This window comes from Salvia splendens, chromosome 13, assembly GCF_004379255.2.
Source record: "Salvia splendens isolate huo1 chromosome 13, SspV2, whole genome shotgun sequence".
In the NCBI taxonomy this organism is placed as follows: Eukaryota; Viridiplantae; Streptophyta; class Magnoliopsida; order Lamiales; family Lamiaceae; genus Salvia; species Salvia splendens.
In genome coordinates this window covers 7,049,228-7,071,550 of record NC_056044.1, presented here as the reverse complement: position 1 = coordinate 7,071,550, position 22,323 = coordinate 7,049,228, and the positions used below count along the sequence as shown (strand labels likewise).

The following is a 22,323-nucleotide window of genomic DNA, read 5'->3' as shown; positions in this document are numbered from 1 at the left end:
CGACAACGGCGCCAAAAACTTGACTCAACTTTATTTTACCCAATTAATACCCGCAAGTGTACGGGGTTATTGTAGCATTTAGCAAGCAAGAGTATATCGTATCCCACAGAGACAATTAAGTGTAAACCTAAGTACCACGAACAAATTTCAACTACTATCCAGACAATCAGGAAATTTTAGGTTTTGAAACTAACAACTACTAAGAGCATATAAATTCAGATATTAAATTAAAACACTTAAACAAGAAAGCAATTAAGCAAGTTGTATAAGATGATGGAGAAATATGCAGAAATCCGGGATCCGATGCGCAACTCATAGTCTAACCCAATTGAAATAGATTTACCATTTAAAGTCTCCAGAATTGTTGAATCAATCACGATTGTAGATTAAACCCCCTCCCGATGTGAGAAATCCGTAGATTATGTGTAATAATTGAAATCCTCTTCTAACTCTTAGACCTAACTCCTAACAGTTTGATTATATTAATGATCTCACTCAAAATCTCAACTCTCTCGAGTTCTATTGAATTAAGGTGTGAATTATTCCTCTTTCAAGATTAAATATTTCATCTCCCGATTACTCTAAGAAACCATAACACTCCCAATTGGTGATCAAGCAATTGATAGGAAAAAGCACAAGAATAATTAAAACAATTGCAAGAGCAAGATAAACAAAAGTCAATTGGATTTAAACTATGAATCAATGCATCTTCACCAATGAATCAGTTGATGGGCTTGTCCCCTAACCCACCACAGTCGTCGGGCTATGTTCAACCAACGCCTTACTATTAGCAGCCCCTAACTGCCGTCCTGCCACCACAGTCGTTGCCTGCTGCTGCCCCGAGCTCGATGAAAAGGGTAACCTCGGCTCCTAATCCTGACCGTTTCTACTTCCAATCGTTGGAATGTGCTTTCAAACTAGACAACTACTTTCCGAAACTCAACTCCACTGCACTGGGATCCGTCAAGAATACAATTGAAGAACATGTCATAGATTTGGATAAAGATGGTGACGGATTTTCATCGTGTGGAGAGATTAATACTTTGCATGAGATTTCCATATGTGTGATTCATGAGCGTGACAACTGCTCTAGTTTTCCTTTCGGCAAGAGGATAATAACCGAGGAATTTCACAAATTTGATGATAAAATTATTAATGATGAAGTGAATTCAGATGCTGGTGATGAGACGTCTTTCAATTTATTTTGTGATTTAGCGCTCGACGCTGATGCTAGGATGATTCCTCCGCGAACCGACGCACCGTCACCCCAGCTCTGTGCATCATCTTTCTGGTTCGATATGTCCATGGATTACCCCTAGGAATATTGGGACGTTGTTGATTCCCGATATCATTGGAGATGAGGGTGATTTGCTACTCCGTCCTTGAATCTGCCCCCGCTAGCTCCTCCGTGCAGCTCCGATATCATTGGAGATGAGGGTGATTTGCTAGAGGATGACCGGCCTCCACCAACCATGATGACTCTGTCGTACAACCCCAATATTAGGTATGATTCAATGGAGTTAATTGTCGATGATAGTGATGAATCAGTAAAATCTTGTTCGAGTACTGCAATTGATCGATTGACTAACCGAGATCAAGTTGGAGTTGAAGAGTTGTTAGACGATGATAAGAGTGATGGATTTCTGAAAGCTTCATAAGTGTCTCCAATGTCTATGTGCATTCAGAACCTTTGTTTTCGAGCTCATCGTGAGATACTAGGGGGCATTCAAATTGGGCTAGATGTCTATGAAAATGCTAGGAGTGGTTTTGTAATCATCATGAGTGCAAATGGAAAAATATATCAGCCAAGGGCTCTTGGTGTTTCGATGGGTCTCTTCACATTTATCAGTGGTATAAGCAAGGATCTCTCTACTAATCTTTGAAACACTCAATCAGTTACTTTTTGGGTAGAAGACATTGATGAGTCCTTTGTAATCCACGGTAATTTCCTCGTTGTGATGGTACATTTTGCCATAACTAATGTTGTTGAAGAGGTGGCTGATTCAGAAAGTCAGAATGTAGTAGCTTCAAAAAATTTGATTGCCAGTGGAAAAGTGGAGGCTCCTATTGTGGACTTTCTTGGCAGAATTTCAGAGTTTGGTGTCTTAGCCGAGGGACTTATGAACAATCGATCTAAGAATTGTCCAAGGATTTCTCCAGTTGATCTATTCGTCATGGCTTCTTCATCAACGCTCTTTGTTGCTTCTTGGTTTTCACCTTGAGGACAAGGTGAATTTCAACCGTGGGGGAGTTGATACGAGTATATCTACAAGATATTCTCATATCTCTATTATTAAATATATTATTGATTTAACATATCTAAGTTAGGTTATTAGGGAGTATTATAAATAGGAGCCTTTGTTATCTTTTGAATCATGCATTGAAGAAATACAATTTATCCTTTTTATCGTCTTTTACTTTTAGTTATTTACTTTCTCTGTAAATTCATCTCGCCAAACCCTAATTGGCCGAGAAATCTAGGCTGCTCGACGGGAAGACCCCGCGAACGAACCTACCTCTTCGCCGGCAATCTCTCGCTGTCGGAACCGATACGAGTACCCTCGTATCTGAACTATTCTAGATTAGATTCTAAAGTCACTTTATACTTTGGATGACCGGGGACACTAGTTGTGGTATAACACTGAATTAGATTCATATCAAGCAATTTTTGTAAGCATGGTATGGATTGGCTGAATTCATAGGAAACTTAAAAAAGACATATGCACAACCATGTCTTGGCACTACGTGCATAGGTTTGGTAAGTATGGTTGAGTTGTTGGAACACATATCAGGCTTACCGAACTTCTGCTCAGTTTCAAATCTTGTCGCTCACAGATTTTGAACAAATTCGTACCATACTTACTAAACTTGCAAGCGCAATATCCAAGCATGTAAATCTGATTTGAGTTCGGTATTCGTATAGTGTTTAATAGCATCCCCAACTATTTACACAAAACTCAAACTCATTTTAATGTAAATGTCACATCAAATATGATTTTACTCTAACCATTTACACTAAACTCAACTTAAAAGAATATTCTCTATATTATGCTTTTTTACTCACAAAATTTGAAAAACTTTTGGATTTGGGTTTAGTGTAAACCTAAATAAAGCTACTCCCTCCGTCCCCAAAGAATATACACTTTGGGTTCGGCACGAGTTTTAATGTAAAATTGATAAAATAAGAGAAAGGTAGAGAGAAAAAGTCATTAAAGTATTGTTAGTGGAGAATGAGTTCCACCTCATTAGAGAAAAAAGAATTTTCAAAATTAGAAAATTTATATTGTTGTGGGACGAACTAAAAGGAAAGTATACATATTCTTACTGGGAGGGATGAAGTATTTTTTTCCCAAAAATAAAAAATGAGATTGATTTTAGAGTACTATTGGAGCTAATTACTAATCTCATTTTAAGTTTTAGTGTACCCTTGGAGATGGCCTAAGCTTGCAAAATATGTAACCAAAATTCTTGTGCATAAATAAACTAAGAAATGATACTACCTCTTTGTCATGTTATCCTTTTATATTCGTCTCATACAAAATTGTCACATTTCTTCTTTTAAAAAATTCTTTCTTATACTCCTTCCATCCCAAGGAAGATGACTCCTTCCTTGGGTGGCATGAGATTTTATGCAGCTTTATTTTGTGTGTTATGTGGAGATAGTAAATTAAGAGAGAGAAAATATAGTATAGATAAAAGGTGTTTCTAAATTTAGTAATAAGCCATCTTGATTGGGACAAACAAAAAAAGATAGTGGGTCATCTTCAATGGGACGGAGGGAGTATTAATATGCTCCATCTATTCTTGGAGGAAGACGATAAGTACTACCTAAGGGCATCCACAATGGGGCGTCCTATAGTCCGCCCTATAGGGCGCCATATACTCCGCCACATCAGCATTTCATCCTCCTACCCTTCCACCTGCAGTAGGATGCCCTATAGGTCGCCCTATAGTCCGCCCTAAGCATTTTATTTATTTGAATATTTAAAACACTACAAAAATTGGAAAAAAAACTTCGTTTTATTAAAATTCAAACATTACATTACGGCATAAAAAAAACTACAAATTCTCAACGGCGGTTACGGTCCCAAACTTCTTCTATCATGTCGTTCATGAGCTGAGCATGGTCTTGTTGGTTGCGCATTGAGACCTGTCTAGATAGAACCTCATTGAAGCCCATCGGTAATCCTCGAACGTGGGGTGGGGCTGCCGTGTTGGAGCTAGATCCACCTTCATCATCGCCCCAATCGGTGACTCTTCCACCTTCGTGTTCGACTATCATATTATGCAAGATGATGCACGCATACATGACATCGGCGATGACGTCCTTGTACCAGAACCGCGCCGGACCCTTCACTATTGCCCACCGTGCTTGGAGCACACCAAATGCCCGCTCCACATCCTTCCGCGCAGCCTCCTGCTTTTGTGCGAATAAAACTCTCTTCTCACCTATTGGGCAGCTGATCGTCTTCAAAAACACAGGCCACCTCGGGTATATGCCATCGGCCAAGTAGTACCTCATATGATATTGGTGTCCGTTGGCAGTGAAGTCGATGGTCGGGCCATTGCCATTGCATTGCGCGGTGAATAGGTTGGATGAGTTGAGGACGTTGATGTCGTTGTTCGACCCTGCTACATCGAAGTAAACATACCAGATCCAGAGCCGATGGTCAGCGACGGCTTTGAGGATCATCGTCGAGTGGCTACCCTTGTATCCACTGGTAAATTGGCCTCTCCACGCCGTCGGGCAATTCTTCCACTCCCAGTGCATACAATCGATGCTCCCTGACATTCCAGGAAAGTCGTGCGCCGTCTCGTGCATCTTCATCAGGGCCTGACAATCCTCAGCAGTCGGCTTTCGCAAATAGGTGTTGCTATAAGCCTCCACAACTCCCCTACAAAAATTCTTCAGGCTCGGCCAGTTGTCTCCCTGACGTGAAGGTACTCGTCGAACATGTCCGTCGTGGTGCCGTAGGCCAACTGCCGGAGCACAACCGTGCACTTCTGCAACGGCGTAAGTTCGGGTCTGCCGATGCCATCTTCCCAATACTGGAAGTATTCATCACGTGCCTCCAACGTTTTGACAATGCTGAGAAAAAGATCTCGCCGCATTCTAAAACGGCGGTGAAAAACCGTCGGGCCTCACCGTGGTTGCTCGTCAAAATAGTCTGCGAACAGACGTTGGTGAGCTACGTCGTGCTCGCGGCGGACAAACGTCCGACGTCGAATCGGACGTGGGATCTGCACCGCCTGGGCCTACTCCACCGCTTCGCGCTCCATTTCAGCCAAGCATTCCGCCGCAGCCTCATGAACGCAATCGTATAAGGCCCGAGTAATGCCTTCTGAGGTACTCCAGTCGTCGTTAGGTCTCATTTTTTTCAGTGAGAAAGATTGGGAGTGAAATATTGGTGTGTGGGAAAAGTGAGAGATGGGAGAGAACTATTGGTGTGGGAAATAGAAGAGAAATGGGGGTTTAAATAGATAAAAATTTCGAAAAAAAGGAAAACGGGTTGCATTGTCTGCGGTATCGTCCGCGTGACCCGCAGTGGGGCAGACGATGCGTGTTCCGACGCCATCGTCCGCAAACGATGTATAGGGCACGGACGATGCATCAGGCATCGTCCGCATAGCTACAGTGGCGGACGATAGCCCGCCCGATGCATCGGGCGAACTGCGGATGCCGTATCTCTTGTATATATCAGGATTCTTGTTTTGCTACCTCTCGTGAAACAGGTGTCAACAACGTCGAATTGTACATTTTGCTTTTGGTGCATTACAAAAAGGTATTGGCTACCCAAAACTAAATTGACCTAACTAATTTTTTTTTAAATTTTAATATTGGATGTTAGAGATTCTGTTCATGTGCAAACCAAACATGGACCACGTTGTCCACATCCCACGTTGTCCATGTGAAAAGTAAATCATTAAACACTCAGGCACGCATTTTTATGCTTTCTTTTCCAAATTGTGATTATATAATATGTTTTCGACAACGATTAATAATTATTATTTTATGATGTCGGTTCTATTCTCTCCGTTTATGAGGCGAAATTTTTCGACACTTTCGACACTGAATTTAAGAATGAAATATTAAGTGTGTTAAATAAATAGATAAAAACATAAAAATAAGAAAGATAAAAAGGTAGAAAGAATAAAGTAAAAAAGTGAATAAAATATAAAGAATAAAGTAAGAGAGAGTAAAGTAAGAAAGAGAAAAAAGTTATTATATATAAAATGATTCAACTATGAAGAAATTGTCCGAAATAGAAAAATGACTCAACTATGAGAGAACGGGAGGGAGTAACTTTTACCAGATGTGATGGGCATGGTCAAGGCATGTCGAGAATTGCGTTTCTTATTAATTAACTTGAGGAAATATTTATGGTGTTTTTTAACCATAAATATTGCCATATAATTTCCCCTAGTGTCAAAGATTTAACATAACTCATCTCTAATTTGTTGATAGACAAAAAAAATTCTTCAAATAACCACTCTTTCTAAACTTATTTAGCACAATCCGACATGAAATTGCTTCAACGAACCATTGTAATTCTTTGTAAAAATGCATATACTTGACAGAGACGCTAACTAACAATTATACACTATTCTACCAAATCAGAACCACTTATAATTAAATAAATATCTTGCTCTGTGTCGCTAACACCTGTATTAGTAGTACAAGCTGGCATAATCATTATCTAAATGAAAAATGTATCTGTATGAAATCCCGACAACACATGGAAGAATTTATTTAAATCCAGATCCCAAAAACGAGTCAGCAAATAGACAAAATAATTTGTTACGTGGTGTACAACAACTACTCCCACGCGTACACCCCTCATTAGCTACATCTAGAATTATACATAAAACCCAGATATTTAGCCCCCTAATCCGCCACGTATACCTTTTCAAGATATTTTCGAGCCACGAAAAGGATATATCCAAACCAAACTCGCTACGTGGCACTTGCTCCCCTCCCACAAGGTGGACTTTTCCCATGTGCCGCACCTCCCCGTACTCCCCCCAATCATATTCAACCGCGTGTATTTCTGTCCAGTGGGAACACACCACGTGCTAGCTCTTCCGTAGTTGGTTTGGTCTCGCCCTCCACGTGTCCCACCCCGTTATAAAAAGCGCCGCGGAAATTTGTTGTTGGCGGATAGAGAGGAATGGGGGAGTGGGGGAGCGCGAGTCAGGTGCCGAGACTCAGTGAGTCGGCCAACTCGGGCCTGGTCAACGAGCGAGTTCTCTTTCTGGTGTTCGAGTACATGAAGTGGGACATCCGCACGCTCTGCCGAGTCGCGGCGGTGAGCTGGAAGCTCCGCGCGCTGGCGAAGCGACTCCTGTTGCGCGAGCTCTGCATCTACCGCGCGCCGCGGATGATCGCGACGCTGACGGAGGGGGCGACGAACAGCCGGATCATCGGGGGATGGCCGGCGCTGGCGAAGCTCCTCTTCTTCTGCGGCGGATGCGAGTCGACTCGGCATTTCCGGCTGAGTCGCCCCTCGCCGGGGCACTTCGCCGAGGAATCGCGATTCTCGAAGACGTCGGGGATGAGCTTTTTAGCGAAGAGCTGCAGGGGAGACGTTCTGTACGTGAGCGATCCGTGCGAGCACGCGGCGGCGGAGGAGGAGGGGAGGCACGACGACGTCGGGGTTTACCGAGGGGTATTTAGGGCATTTTTCAAGTCGAGGACGCGGGAATGCCTAATTAGGAAGCGGATCGGATTCGAAGAACGGATGCGGTGCCCTTACTGTGCGGCTAGGGTGTGGAGCATGACGGCGGCGAGGATGATCCCAAAGAAATCCGCCGCCAGGAAGCTCGGATCCGGCGATGGCACCGTGGAGTATTTCGTGTGTCTGAACGGGCACCTCCACGGCGTGTGCTGGCTGGTGCACTTGTCCTCCGACGACGGCGGCGGCGGCGGCGATGAGGAGGAGGAAGAAGAAGAGGGCAGTTTCTGCCGCGGCGAGGAAGACGATGATGGCCACAACCGTAATTACGCTAACAACGGTAACTAATTGACGCAATTAGATATTTAATTGGGATTAGTAGAATGTGGATTAAGTCGGAATCGCGATTTTAGCAATTGGATTAGTTTGATTAATGTGCATTGGAATCAGTGTAGTAAATGGTTGGTTGATGTCAGATCAGATGCAGTTTGTATTAGTAAAAGTTATGAGTTGGAATTTTTCTAATTCCCATTAGTTAGATTTAGAGTTCATTTTGGAGGGGGGGAGTTTTTTTATTTTTCTGTTGTCACAAATTTTGTAGCTTCGTTCACCGTAGTTTATTATTTTCTCGGTTTACGATTTAAAATGCTCGTGTATATTTTGCACTGATGTATAGATTTTCTTGAAATATTGAATTAAAAAAACTACAGAATATATAAGTGGCACTTTCCCGAAATGAAAGGCTGCGATAATTTTCTTCCCAATTAAAGGGAATTGCTGGATAATACTTCCTTTTATGTAGTGTATTATACAGTAATAGAGAAATAAAATTAATATATTTATTTACAAATATTACATTCTTGCATTTTTTTTAATTACGAAATTATACAATACTCATATGAAACAAAAGAAATAGCAATTTCTATGAAGTACTGATTCTCCAAATGGAGATTTCTGGCAATGTAGATCCAAGAATTAGTTAATTACAATATATTCCATGTTTTGGTTTGATAGTAATTAGATAGTATACTCGTGTACACTTTTAACTGTTCAGAGATGCTCAATGTACAATATAGAATAGTCATCATTTGTGGATATAATAATAGATGTCACACCACGTCCTACTAGAAGACCAATCTTGCACTTTTGGTCGATTACAATTGATTAACATATCATGAATTCAGATGGCTAGGTGTTTACTCGGCTTAATTGAAAATTAATACTTTTTTAACATTAAATATTTAATGGTGAAAGTAAAGGTTTTAGCGGCAACTGTAGTAGGACAGAGGACTTATCGCGATGCCTGTGGACCAATTTAATCCATGTGGAATGTCCGGGGTGAGTAAAAGGGTTCAATCCAATAGCTCCTTTTTCTCCTCAAACATACTTCCTCTCCATCCAATAATAATAATACACTTTGAAATAATACAAATTTTAAAACACAATTGATAAATATGAGATATAAACAATGAAAAAAAATTTAGAATATTGTTTATTGTGAATGATGTCCACTTCATTATAGAGAAAAATATTTATCAAAAAAAAAAAAAAAACTAATGATCAAAATGATAAAAGTAGGACAGGAAAAATTTATCAAAAATTGAAATTTGACATGAGCTAATGATTTTAAAAAGCTGAAAATTATGAGGGGAATTTGATGATTTACGAGTTTAAATTCAACTACCTAGTATACATAAATATCATCTCTCTCTTCAAAGACGGAGTCTTCTTCTCCTATACATTCTTCTCACTACTCTACGAAAAATCAGATTCCAGTTTCTACAATCATTTCTGCAGCAGCACCCATTGCGCCAATCCCACTTATTCCAAGAAGAGCCAAAGCCAGTTCCTCCTCATTCCACTGCTTCAGCCCCTTACTCACTCTCTTGATAACCTCCACGTCCACTTCGAGCGTCCAAGCGGGCGTGCATCTCACCATCAGACTCAGATACCTCGTTACGTATGCCCTCCATGTGGCCTTGTTACACCTGAGTGATATTTTCCCGTCAATGGCACTCGCAACAAACTCCAAGTACTTCTGGAGAACCTTGGGCCGTCGCTTGGATGCAACTGATGCTGAATCAGCCCCCCACGCGAACATCCCGGAATACACAGTGAAGTAGGCGAGAGCATACCCAGCCAGCATCGCGCCCATACCTCCTGAATCCTGTCGGTTGGGATAGGATCCATGAAGGGAAAGGAACCACGAGGGTAGAATCTCGTTGAATACCGCCTGCACTGAGCTTAATCCACCGGTGAGCCAAACTAAGGAAGCTCCCAGTGAAGCTGCAAGCTTCACCTGACTCATCGCAGCAGAGAGTGAAACTTGGCCGTACTTCATGCTGAACTTCGTCTTCTTCAGCTTCTCCATTTTCTCCGGGGGTAACCCGCTGTTCATGATATCTTTGACAGTGTGCATTAGGAGAGAGACGATTTCTTCAATCATAAACATGATATTTCTGACAGCTCGGTGAACTCTCAAGTAGAGAATTCCGGGGGCAACAGCAGAAAGGCCTCCAGAGAAGTTGGAACCGAAACCATGACCCAGAAGAGCACCCACACCACCTTTGCTTGCAACGGAGGAAGAGTTTGAACCAAGGGCTGTCGCAAAACAGACTCTGAGGAGTTGAACTATGGCATCATGATTGTGGTGGAACACGGTTTGGGATGCGGAGAAAACAAGAAAGTCGCTCCACCGTTTTATTTTTTGAATCCATAGAGAAGATATTATTGGCATACATGGCCACGGGCAACTTATGCCAAGACTACTTAAGGCTGGACCAATCAGATTAAGAAGACGCTCAGAACCCCTGTCAAGTTTATATGTTATTGTGAGGCTCACCATAGCTGCCAAGGGTAATGGAAGTGTGAGCATAGAGCTTCCCCCTGCAACAATGATACTTGTTAGCGTAATGTTGAACCAACGATCAATAGGCTTGGGAGTCCCATTTGAATTACTCCCAGAAGACATGTAAGTTACTCCAATAAAAACTCTCTATATTATTTGAATTACTCTTATCATAAATACGTACTCCTAATAACTATATTTTGGATCTAATTTTGAATTTACTTAAGCAAAAAGAAATACTGTGAATTCTAGAGAAAAGAAAACTAGGCAGTAATAGGCTGTTTAAGGCAAATATAATGAGTCTACTTGAGTTATTATTAGACAAAATATAAGGCCAGCACTAAAAAGACATACCGTCAGAAAGATCTGGGACATCGACACCAGTGGCAGCCAAGATTTTATGTATCAGTTGCTCAACCATGGCTAAATTTGCGGCAGGGCTTGGCCAATCAGTTCCATTCATACAAGCGGGCTTCCAAAGACCCCGAGTCACTTCTGCTGAAAAGTAACTTACAATAGTGGCCAAAGATGCAGGAAGAAAATCAGCAAGATCTTTGAGCCCTGAGATGAAAAACAATGATGTCACTTTGTAAGATTGATGCAAGATGGAAGGAACAGAAGTGACAGCATGCAACTAATAATAGATATACAGATGCAACAGGAGCAATGCTTTTTCAACACATTCATTCATAATCTATTTTGATATATGAGCTTTGAGAATCTAAAACTGAATGTTACAGACAAATACTCATATATTCCAATCAAAGATAGTAAACAATCCGATTGGACTCATATATTCCAATCTAAGATATTAAACCATCCGATTGGTAAGACTATAGTTGACGATTATAAGAGGCAGCCAAAACCTATTCGCTTTAATCAGATAACAGTTTCATGCATATCAATCAGAAAACAAATGTGTGCATTCTTGGGAGATTTGTTTGCAGGTCCAATGAAACTGGGTAAAATGGATATTTTCTCTTGTGTGCAGTGCAAATGGATTTCACAAAACAGGATGATGTATTTGTGAAGTAACAGAGTGTAACATGAGAAAAGTCTATCCCAAAATACCAAGTACATTTAATTGTAAACATTTTGACAAACCGGTGGTATATTCACGAGGCGATAGTCTCCCATGGGCACAGGCTGTAAGGGCGGCATCAAGGACGAAAGGAACTGCCTCAAGAATATCCCAAGCAGGTAGCTTAAGACGGAGAGAGTAATCATCAGGTCCAGATGCAGATGAAGTGCTGCTTCCAGAAGTTGTAGAAGCCAGGGTTTGACCTCTGTTAATTTTTCTGAACATCATGTTTAGGAGAGCCTCCACAATCTCGTGAACAGGATTTCCCGGTTTTAGACCAGAAAGAATAGAAACAATACATTCCTGATGTTTTCTGTACCATCGCTTCAATTTTGGAAAAGAATCCATGAATATGGGTCCTTTCGGAGATGTGTATGATAATCTTGAAGGTTTATTTGTTTTATTTTGATTTTTTGGTGAATCTTCATATGAAGCCAATTGGGAATTATGCACCAATAGGAGGTAGTCTGGGGTTAAATGAGATCCTACTGGAGTAACGTCCCCCCTTACATGTTCCATAGGTGGCTGATCAAATCTCCACAACTTCAGCAGCATAGTAAATGCATTTGAAAATACAACATGAGAAGAAATTTCCTCCCCGGTGTTAAGACTCCATGACATAGTTGGTGCATAGGAACCGAAGACCTCACAAACTGGCATCAATGCAGCAGCAAGTTGAGGAACCTGAATAATTTTTTTTGTACAAAGTTAGAGCATTTTTTTATATTTTTAGTACTCCACATACATTGAGAAATGAGCATTGGCTTAAAAAAAACCTTATTGCTTTGTTCTACTCACTCTTGTTCACTGATTTTTTAAGACTCGGATTTTATTCATTTTAAAAAAGGGAGACTAGATTGATTAGAGACCTGGGACAGGGAATAGATATGGCTTCCCAGGTTCATTGATAATGGCCTTCACATCATGGATAAAAATGTTGCATACTATCCTTTTTTATCATGGTATTCAACTTCAAGAAAATAAAATGACAAAATTCCCAAATTGGTCCTCTACATTTGTCCGAATAAACTTTCTGGTCCTACACATTAAGTGTGATAGCTTCTGGTCCCAAATAATATGTTTTGGTCCATATTTAACGGTTCCGTCAAAAAGTTAACCAATTTTGAACTTTAGTCGAATGAAACTAAAAACTAGATTTAATATAGATGGACCTACCAAGCCATGCGAGGAAAAGATCTGAACACAGTCAATAGATGAAACTCCGACAAGAATAACATTCAAAAATGGAGCAGAGTCAATCAAATGGCTTTCACTTCCAGAGAAATCTGTAGGGACAGCAGGCGAGAGCAGTCTTGTGATTAGAAGACCTGTATGTTCCTGTAAGCATATGCACAATGCTTATTTTCAGAGAGAGAAAGAAAAGGGGGAAAGAGTCACTTTGGCTCAAATGATTCATTTGATATCTCTTCTATTTTCAGGATTTATAGAATTAGCAATCAACAAACATAAATTTCAAGGAGGAAAATATTGAAGAAACACTTTAATCAGTAGTACTCTTTTCTTAGTTTCTATAGCAAATTGAAAATCTATTACCTGTATGCTCCAACCACGAGTAAGAGAAGCCCCACAGAATATTGTGGCAGCCGAGATCTTCTCATCATCTGTGCCACTGACAGCAATCTCATACAGTCGCTCTAACTCTGCTAAGCTTATATCGATGCACAAGCTCAAACTCAGTTTTCTTACTAACAGAAGGAAAAATATGACATGGGTTTAAGCATTAAAGAACAATCTTATCTATGCATCATTGCATCTTACTATTATTGGCTACCAATCAAACTGAAACTTGGAATATATAAGTCAGTTGATAATCCAAATTAGGATATTCAGTTAAACAGATGATAACCGTCACAGCACCATGACGAATGGGTAGTAATTTGATAGATCAAATTTTAAAATCTATTGTCTTGTTAAACTTACTTAGAAAATTGTTCTGAAGGTACAAGAAAACACAGAGAATGTGTGGGTTGAAGTCCTTTGTTTCAAAATGATTCTTGTCTTTCCCAGTTCAGCAGGAACATGAAAAAGGGAATAGCAAAATGAGGGACAAGTTTAGATCCCAAATCTGGTCTTAGAGATCCAATTGCCCTAGTAAAACAAGCCATGAAGTATTTGGCAGCAACATTAGCAGCAAAACTGATAAAGATATTATAATTTCAGACCTTGGGCACTTGGCATCTGAATAGCACATACAAGAGTTGTGAAAGAAAATTAAAATTTTCAAAATTGTACGTAATGCCTACCTAGTTGCTGGAGTTGACACCAACGCACTGACCATTGGAGGAGTTAAAGGTGACCCTTTCATGAAAGAAGACCAACCAGGCACTTGCCCAGAAATGTTTCGAGGAATTGGGCTGCAGCGACCTTTTACATATCCAGGCCACATATACGCTGATGTGTCCAACACATTTCTAGCAATGCAAGCTTCAACAATAAGATGCCTGAGATTACCAGCTGCATGTGATAAAAAAAACGGATCAGAGGGGGTCACTTTCAACAATAAACAGGAACACGAAAAGCAGGAAAGATACAGAAGTACATCACTGCAGTGTGCTCCCATGACTGTCCACCAGAAAGAGACTATAGAACCCGGGTAAAGAACTAACAGACATAGATAGATAGATATGGGCATATAAATGAAAAGAGAAATAAGGTAAATGAGGCCGAATCATTGACCAGTAGACAGAAGGAAGAACTATTGATGAAGAAAATTCACCATTTCATATCACAAGAAATAGTGTTTATTTGTAATACTTATTTGAAAAAACTGCGTTGGGTAGAGTCCTATTCAGATCCAATAGTAGCTCAAAATCAGAAATCAACTAAAACAATCTCAGGTAGAGAAAAATCCAGACAAAAACTTCTACAAATGGTAATTTTGTGAGTGTAAAATTCCTGATGTTCATAATGATGTACAAGTAACAAAAAATAAATAAAATAAAATAATTACGCATTAAAAATTAAAAGCAGATGCTATAAATACTCACAGCAATTCAAGGGTATGTCATTCAAGCTCATGCCACTAAGTTGGCCACTACCAACAGACATGCCTGAAAGGAAGAACATTGCTTTTGCAGCAGCTTGATTGGCCAAAGAACTAACAGGTGGTGGTGCAGTCAACAACCCTTCAAAGTCATCCAACCGCTGAAGGCTTGAAATTAAGTCTTGACGGCGTTTTCCCACCTGTTCAATATTTTTTCTCTGACTGACTGCACATTGTTCAGCTTCACCATTCAACTCATTCTCGTCCTCTTCAATAATATTAACAACTGCAAGTATTGCAATGGACAATAACATGCATAAACAAGTATCAATGCGGGGAACAGGGCCCTCACTTGAATTCCTCTCCTGTGAAGATACAGAGGAAAGTTTTCACAGAGGTGAGCACAGTTTAATATCTTACTAATGTAGAGATTCCTCATAACAATTTTACCAAACTAATCAACAATGGAAACATCCACCGACATGTAATTTACCAGGTGAATATTAACAGCAGCTTCATGCAGAGAATTTAGGCAAAACAATTTCAATTGACTAGTTCATATAGCTGTTATTTTCCTTTCCGGTTGAAGGACAATCATCATATTTATACGAATGCATCAAATGAACTAACAAAAACCCTCAGTAAGTCAGTAAGTGAAATGAAAACCATATGCTAACACATTATGATAAGTTGATAACATTGTGTTTTTCTTTGATCAAAGGATTTAATACTTTAATAATCATCCATATCCAGTGAAAATGACCAGTCTTGACAGCACAGCAGGAAGCACAGAAATAGTCTATCATTTTTCCACATGATTACTGAGCCCGTATTATCGGGTGTGTTTCAATTAATGCTCGGGCAGAGAAACAAAAAGGGCAATCTTGTCTTTATTTAAGATTATACTAAGAAAACTATGTATTTCATTATTTTAAATTAGCACTCACCCTCTGGACAAGACGTAAAGCTGCAGTCCACAAACCAAGAAATGCCTCTTGCCAAGTGGTCTCATTTAAAGCCTGCAGACCTTTCACCAAACCTGACAAACCAATTCTGTGCTAAAAAATTTATATAAAGAGAATTAACTTGAAAACATGTGATTGTATATATACGTACCAGTAAGAGTTTCAACAGCACTGGTAGCTCTGACTTGTGATCCATCCATTGTATCTTCTAAATAAAGATCTATGGGAAGCCAAAGTTCTGAACGAACTGTAGCAAGACAATGGCCGGCAGACGACATAGGAGAAATAGCTGCTACTGCATGAAGTTGTTTCTGTGAGTTTGTTTTGCATTTAGGAGACAGAACTTGGCGTGCAGCAGATGCCAACTGCAAGAGTGCCTCTGGGGATATGTTTTTTGAGTTTCTTAAAGAACCAGACTTGGCAGCCAGCAGTCTTAAATGATCGATGAAGCATTCCCAATCCACTGGCCTAAAAGTAAAAGATGGTGAATGTTTCAGATCCTGCATACAATCCCAAAGGAAAGAAGTCCAACAGCTAAAGTTTCCAGGCTATATAACATTAAGGGAAAAGTATTCACTATTCTGCCATATAATTAGAACTCAATGCCGAAGGCATGACACAATATTATGAGAGCCAAAAAAAAGGAAACTTACATATTTCGACGGGCCAAGTAGAGAATCCTAGAAGTTGTTTTATCACGGAAAAACTCCGCAAGCAATTCAACAGCCATAATACTATTTATCTTACTCAATGCTTCCTGGTGTTCCATTCTTTTTCCATCAAAGTTATCAAGATAGTCTATGTCCATGTCTTGACTCCTAACTAGCCACCTCGATTTCTTTTCAGCTGTGAATTCTAACAGACCTTCATCATCGAGTGAAGCATCAAGTAGCTCCCATACAACAGAGAATACAAATATAACAACTAGAATCCCTGGTTCAGAGAATTGAACACCAAATATTTGGTAAAACTGGAGAACATCATTGATAGATTCCATTATCCTGCAATTCAATGGTTCTAGTAATCAGTTGGAGTAACAGAATCTGGACCTAGTCCAAGGCCAAAAGATAGAGAAATTCAACAAAATTAGAAGGATCTCACAAATCCCAGCTTGCGTGCCAGTATAAGATAAATGGAGTTTGGCTTTCCAGAAAGGAAAAAAAGAAGTAAAAGGAAAAGTTACAAAAACCAAGTCCAGTATGCACATCACTTGCGTTTACAAAATTATAATAGAGGAAAAGAAAACATATCAGATAATATGGGAATTTTGTACAAGTAAACAAATCTCTCATGATAAATTTTATCTCTAAAACATAGTAAATACTTTAGGGTTAAAACATTTGTCCGAGCAGAATCCTATAGTCTCGTGCTCACATTCATTGAAGATGGACATGCATAAAGCACAAACTTACGTCAAAGATGATAGGACATACATAACCTATTGGAGTAAAATATAAAAATACATCTAGTTCTCATCCTATTTTCTAGCTCCATACCCTGAACACACTTCGGGATAAGCTAATTACAATGGATTGTTCTTAGATTGAATGGTGGTCAGAGAACAAACAATTTCTATGACAAGCGTGCTGCTAATGGATGTGCACTGATAAAAACTTTCACCTGATCCAGAAGCCAAATTCCTTATATTGAACATCCCCAAAGATGTCCCAAGTAAATAAGAAACAGCTCTAGTAATCAGTATTACCCAATAGCATTAGAGCTCCTGGAAACCTAAGCTAACCTTCAGGTTAAATTAAACACAACAAATCTTTTGGGAACATTATCTGATATCTTGTCACTCAACTAAGCAATACCACAGATGTTGGCAGAGGATAAAGAAATCCAAGAGATCAAAATGAAAATTATCTATTACTTTGATACTATAGCATAAATGTTAGAGAAATTGAAACCAGGCTCGCAAAATAACGCAATAATATCATACTTGTGATAGTTAGGACCATTGATCAGAGACAACAATGAGAATGCATATCTCTTAAGAAGCTCCATATACAATCTGTATGCCACTGGGTACCTCCTTCGACTCGGTATTACCCTGCACAACACTACAAGACATGAATAAATGAACATGCCATACGACACCTTGGTCAGCAGTCTTTTGGTACTATGTACTGGTAACATTTTTTTCAGTTCAAATAAGAGTAGTACTACTACTCTAAGATGTCGTAGAATTAAGCTGTAAAACAGAACAATCTAGCTTAAATTGTGACCTAACAGTCATACCTAGAAGAGAAATCAAGACAAAATACAGATATAGTAGTATATCATAATTTAGCAAGAGAAAGGCATGTGATGAAAGGTGACCTAGTGGAAAGAAGCGCAAGGACGAGCATGGGTGGAACGATACGAACAGTGAGCGCTTTCTCGAGGAACTTCCAGGCAATTGGATGGTTATTGGACCAGCAAATATGAGAAACGAGAAGGTCAGCGAGCTCTACGGATGGCATGGAAACTCCGGCGGTGGTGAGGGTGGAGGAAAGCTGCATAGCCCATATGAGGGGATCGGTGCCCTTCTCCTGCGCGGCCTTGGTCAGCTCCAGCACATAGTCCCAGAGCCTCTGCTTCGCCGTCTCCGCTGCCATGTGATCACTAATTGGGAATTGCTGAACTGTAGCACCGGAGCAGTAGGAAATTAGGGCATGGGAGGAAGAAATACTCCGGCGATACCTTCACTGTGTGACGGCAAATTTGAACTGAAACGACAGGGCGAATTGGAACAAGGTTTAGTTTATTGGCCGCTATTTTTAAATGCGGACATTCATGCTAACAAAATAATAAAGCATCTATTAAACTAATTAATTGCTAGCACTTTATAATATGGTCCATATTTAATACTAAGATCGTATCTCAATATTAAATATGCAGTGTATTTGATTTATGAGATTGAGTCTTACAACTCAATCTTAAATGAATAATCATGTGATAATTAGTCATCGTCAACGCTCTTAACTAAAATAATCTCTCAACTCAATTCTAGATTATATCTTAGTACTATTTTATCTATGAAACTGAACACCACCTATGAATACTGATTGATTGCTATTGATAAGGCCACCAGCAACGCGTCACGAGGGTGGCCCGTATTCCGTCACTAAGGGACGGGACGGCGGCGTGACGCGTTGCAGCGCCCCGTCTCGTCCCCAGCCCATTCTGCATTCCGTCCCACAGTGACGAATGGCGAGATGTCTCGCCACGCGCCATGCGTGACGCCTACTCGCCGGCCCGCGAGTGGGCATCGGCACACTGACGCAATAAATTATTTTTTTAAAAAAAAATCGAATTAAATAAAAAAAATTAAAAATGAAAAACGGTAATATTACCGTTATATTACCGTTTTTTCCTTTTTTTGTTTTTTTTTTATTTTTTTTACTATATTAATACTCATAATTCATCCCCATTTCACACACAATTACACATCTATTCTTCTCAAATCATCTTCATTTCCTCTCCAATTTTCATCTAACCTCTCATCACAAAATGTCCGGCGACGGGAACTCTGGCGGTGGCGGCTCCAGCGGGTTCAACATCAACGCGTTCGGCGACTGGGGGGGCATGTACATGACCGCCACAATGGCGGACACTTCCCGCATGACGCCTCCCCAATAACAAGCATGTCTTAACGGAATTGAGTTTATGGCAGCACAACTTGGCATTCCGCCTCCTCACGGCTTCAGTGCACCTCCACCGCCTTCGGGGGATGATTCGCCTGCGGAGTAGTTTTTTTTATTTTCTATAAATTGTATTTTAAATTATGTCATTTTTATTTTTTCAGGATTTTAATTATGTGTTTTTTTTTATTTTTTTGAATTTTAAGTTGTATTTTTATTTTATGTTGTAATTTTATTTTATTTTTAATGAAGTGTGTTTTTTTTAATTAATTTGTTTGGAAATAAAAATAAAAAAGAAATTGAATGAATAGTAATTTAAGGGACGGGGGGTTGCAAGTTCCGTCCCTTAGTTAAGAGATGGAGTAAAAAAGTACAGTGGGGCTCATGAATAGTATTTTAAGGGACGGAGAAGTGACAGCGTTGTGGATGGCCTAAATATACTATATTGTTTTATATATTGGCCGGTGCAATTTTAGATGGTGGTTACATACTTGTTCAATTGCTTTATAGTATGAAATAAATTAATAGCAGTATTTCTATAACTATATCGTTATAATTATTCGTAACTTAAATGCAAACCATATAACTTTATAGGGATGTGATCAAATGCAAACCATATATTTAATACAAACTTAAAACTTTAAGCCTAGCCATTAATTATCACAGATATGTGGTTAATATTGCGTTCAATTTCTATGTCAACAAGAGTATATATTTTGTCAACATAGGGTTATTTTGTAACTTAATTTTCTCAGCAGTTTATACGTTCCTAATTTCTCTCCCACCTTCCAAACTGAAAATATTCACCTCTTCAAAAGGATCTTTACACCATTGTAATGGATGTCAAAACTTTATTATCAGCCTAATTCTTACCCATCCTCAAGACTTAATACGATTTCTTTGCCTGCGTATTAAAGAATTTTTTTCTGACTGTATTGTCACCGGCGTAAGCAGCTTCGGATAATGTATTGACATTTTGATGAATTATGTCGATGGTGTAGGCTTAGGCGTATTTATGATTGTCTGTTGACGTTGTGATGCTTTTAGTTGATCCTGTATTGACTTTTTTTAATGCCATTTATTGATCTTGCATTGACATTGTGATGCTATTTGTCGATAATGTATTGGCATTCTGATGATATTTGTTGATCCTGTATAGATATTCTTTTACTATTACGTTGATCATGTGTTGACACTGTGATGATATTTGTTGATCATGTATTGACATTGTAATGCTATAGTATTATTGTTTCAACAATGGTTTAGATTTTCAACTATTTGATAAGCAAGTTTTCGTTCTTTTAATTGCTTTTGTCTGTTCAATATTTCTACCAACTTTGGACAAATATTTGTTACGTTCTTATAAGAGAATAAAGACCAAAAATGTAATCAATTTGAAATGAAATGCGTTCCTACTGTTTTAAATTCATATAAGAACAATGTTACAAAAAAGGAACCTTTCTCAAATCACAACAAAGTACACTGTGAAATAGTTTCAACAACTAAACTAAATGGTTTCAAAATAAATGGTTTCAACAACTAAACTAATTACTAATTACCAAACTGTTGCTTGAACTTGCACAAAAACCACCAACTTTCTCAAAACAAACAAACACACTTTCTTTTCTTCTTTGCCGGCTCCTTGTTGGGCATTTTATTGGGATCTTTGTTCAACAAACCATTGACATGCCTCGCGAAATCTGTTCTAAACGAGGGGTCACGTTGATGTAACTGTTCATGTAAGCTGTGAATCGGTCCTTGACTTTGTTGGATTGCGAAAGAATCATTGTCTTGCAATACCGCCCCCTCAAAATCTGCAACGTAACTTTAGATTTACCCTTTCCTGCCAACATAACCATTTTCACAAAATCAACACAAAATTAACTAAACTTACAGTATAGAATGCACCTCAAATCAACACACGAGATCAACACAAAATCAACGTGCAATCAATACAAATTAATCACAAATTTAGCACAAACGCAGTGGACCAAATTCAACACAAAATTAGCAGAAGTGATTCAACACGATTAAGACAATGGACACAAATTCAACCAAAAATCGACATAAAATCAACACAAATTTTAGAATCATCACTGAATTAACACAATTTCAACACTATTAAGACAATGGACATAAATTCAACAAAAAATCTACATAAAATCAACACAGAATTTAGAATCAACATAGGATCAACATTATTTTGCAAAAATGATAATAAATAGTCAAAATGTAGAGAAAGTAAAGTTAGAGAGAGAATAATATAGAAGAGAGTCGTATCTACATTATTTATTACATCATTTTCTCCAAACACGTACCGATTATCTTTTTCCCAAATACGCGCCGAAAAGCAGTCAATCACTTGAGACGTGACCTAATAAAAATTATAGATTTATATGGTTGGTTATAATTTGGGTTGGTTATATACTTATACATGTATAGAATTGGAACCCTAAGAATTAAGTATGCAGTATTCAATTTCATTCATCCATTTCGTTGAAGTTCTTAAATCCTAAATACTACTGTATTATTTATACGATAACACGACATCATCTAATAATCCATATATAAAATCGTATGTGAGGCATATAGCATTAAGATTAATCAATGTCAACTACACAAATGTCTATACATCCAAATAGCCCATGCCCGAATTTGAAAAGAAATACTATTTCCAAGTAATGCAGGAGTAAAAAGTCTCCCAAACTTAAGACGAAGAATCCACTGCTTCGAGCTCATAACAACAAGGCTTGGGTCACCTCGAGTTAACCCCCTCGTGCTTCTCTTCTAGTGGCATCATGCAGAAGCTCAACATCAACTCCCTCGGGTGGCAATTGGACGTATCGGACCACAGATCCTCGAATGAAGCAGTTTCGCACTGAAAGCTGTAAAAAAGTCCGTTTTTTTAGCAGGGGCACAAGATAGTACGGATACAAAACATGGGATTACATGAATATAAGTAGTGTGGGAAATCAAATATATGAGGGTTAAAAAATAGCACCACAAGAAAAGGTTTGTAGTATGAAAATAGTACTCCTCAATTAGTATCAGTATCTCGAGAAAACAAAATTTACAAAGAGAAATCAATAGATCACAGATAGACATTACATGCACAGAGCAAGACCA

At 39.0% G+C, this 22,323-nt stretch overlaps 2 protein-coding genes across 2 annotated transcripts; one reads left to right on the top strand and one right to left on the bottom strand.

Annotated features, from left to right (window-relative positions):
* Positions 1-7,147: 7,147 nt before the first annotated feature.
* Positions 7,148-8,319, top strand: LOC121760341 (EID1-like F-box protein 3). The gene has a single exon (XM_042156025.1). It carries the CDS (start codon positions 7,170-7,172, stop codon positions 8,019-8,021), a length of 852 nt encoding a protein of 283 aa, XP_042011959.1. The 5' UTR covers positions 7,148-7,169; the 3' UTR covers positions 8,022-8,319.
* A 929-nt stretch (positions 8,320-9,248) lies between these two features.
* On the bottom strand, positions 9,249-18,337 carry LOC121761350 (mediator of RNA polymerase II transcription subunit 33B-like). Its single transcript, XM_042157006.1, has 12 exons — positions 17,894-18,337; positions 17,514-17,624; positions 16,225-16,572; positions 15,723-16,039; positions 15,554-15,645; positions 14,611-14,971; positions 13,867-14,077; positions 13,157-13,271; positions 12,779-12,940; positions 11,626-12,286; positions 10,876-11,082; positions 9,249-10,559 (listed from the first exon to the last, which is right to left on the bottom strand). Exons 1-12 carry the CDS (start codon positions 18,169-18,171, stop codon positions 9,439-9,441), a joined length of 3,984 nt encoding a protein of 1,327 aa, XP_042012940.1. The 5' UTR covers positions 18,172-18,337; the 3' UTR covers positions 9,249-9,438.
* Positions 18,338-22,323: the final 3,986 nt, after the last annotated feature.

Coding starts and splice junctions, on each gene's coding strand:
- LOC121760341 (XM_042156025.1), top strand. CDS start 7,170: ATGGGGGAGTGGGGGAGCGCGAGTCAGGTGCCGAGACTCAGTGAGTCG.
- LOC121761350 (XM_042157006.1), bottom strand. CDS start 18,171: ATGGCAGCGGAGACGGCGAAGCAGAGGCTCTGGGACTATGTGCTGGAG. Junction 14,972..15,553: donor CTTTACGTCTTGTCCAGAGG/GTGAGTGCTAAT, acceptor GTATCTTCACAG/GAGAGGAATTCAAGTGAGGG. Junction 10,560..10,875: donor TGTCCCAGATCTTTCTGACG/GTATGTCTTTTT, acceptor TCATTGTTGCAG/GGGGAAGCTCTATGCTCACA.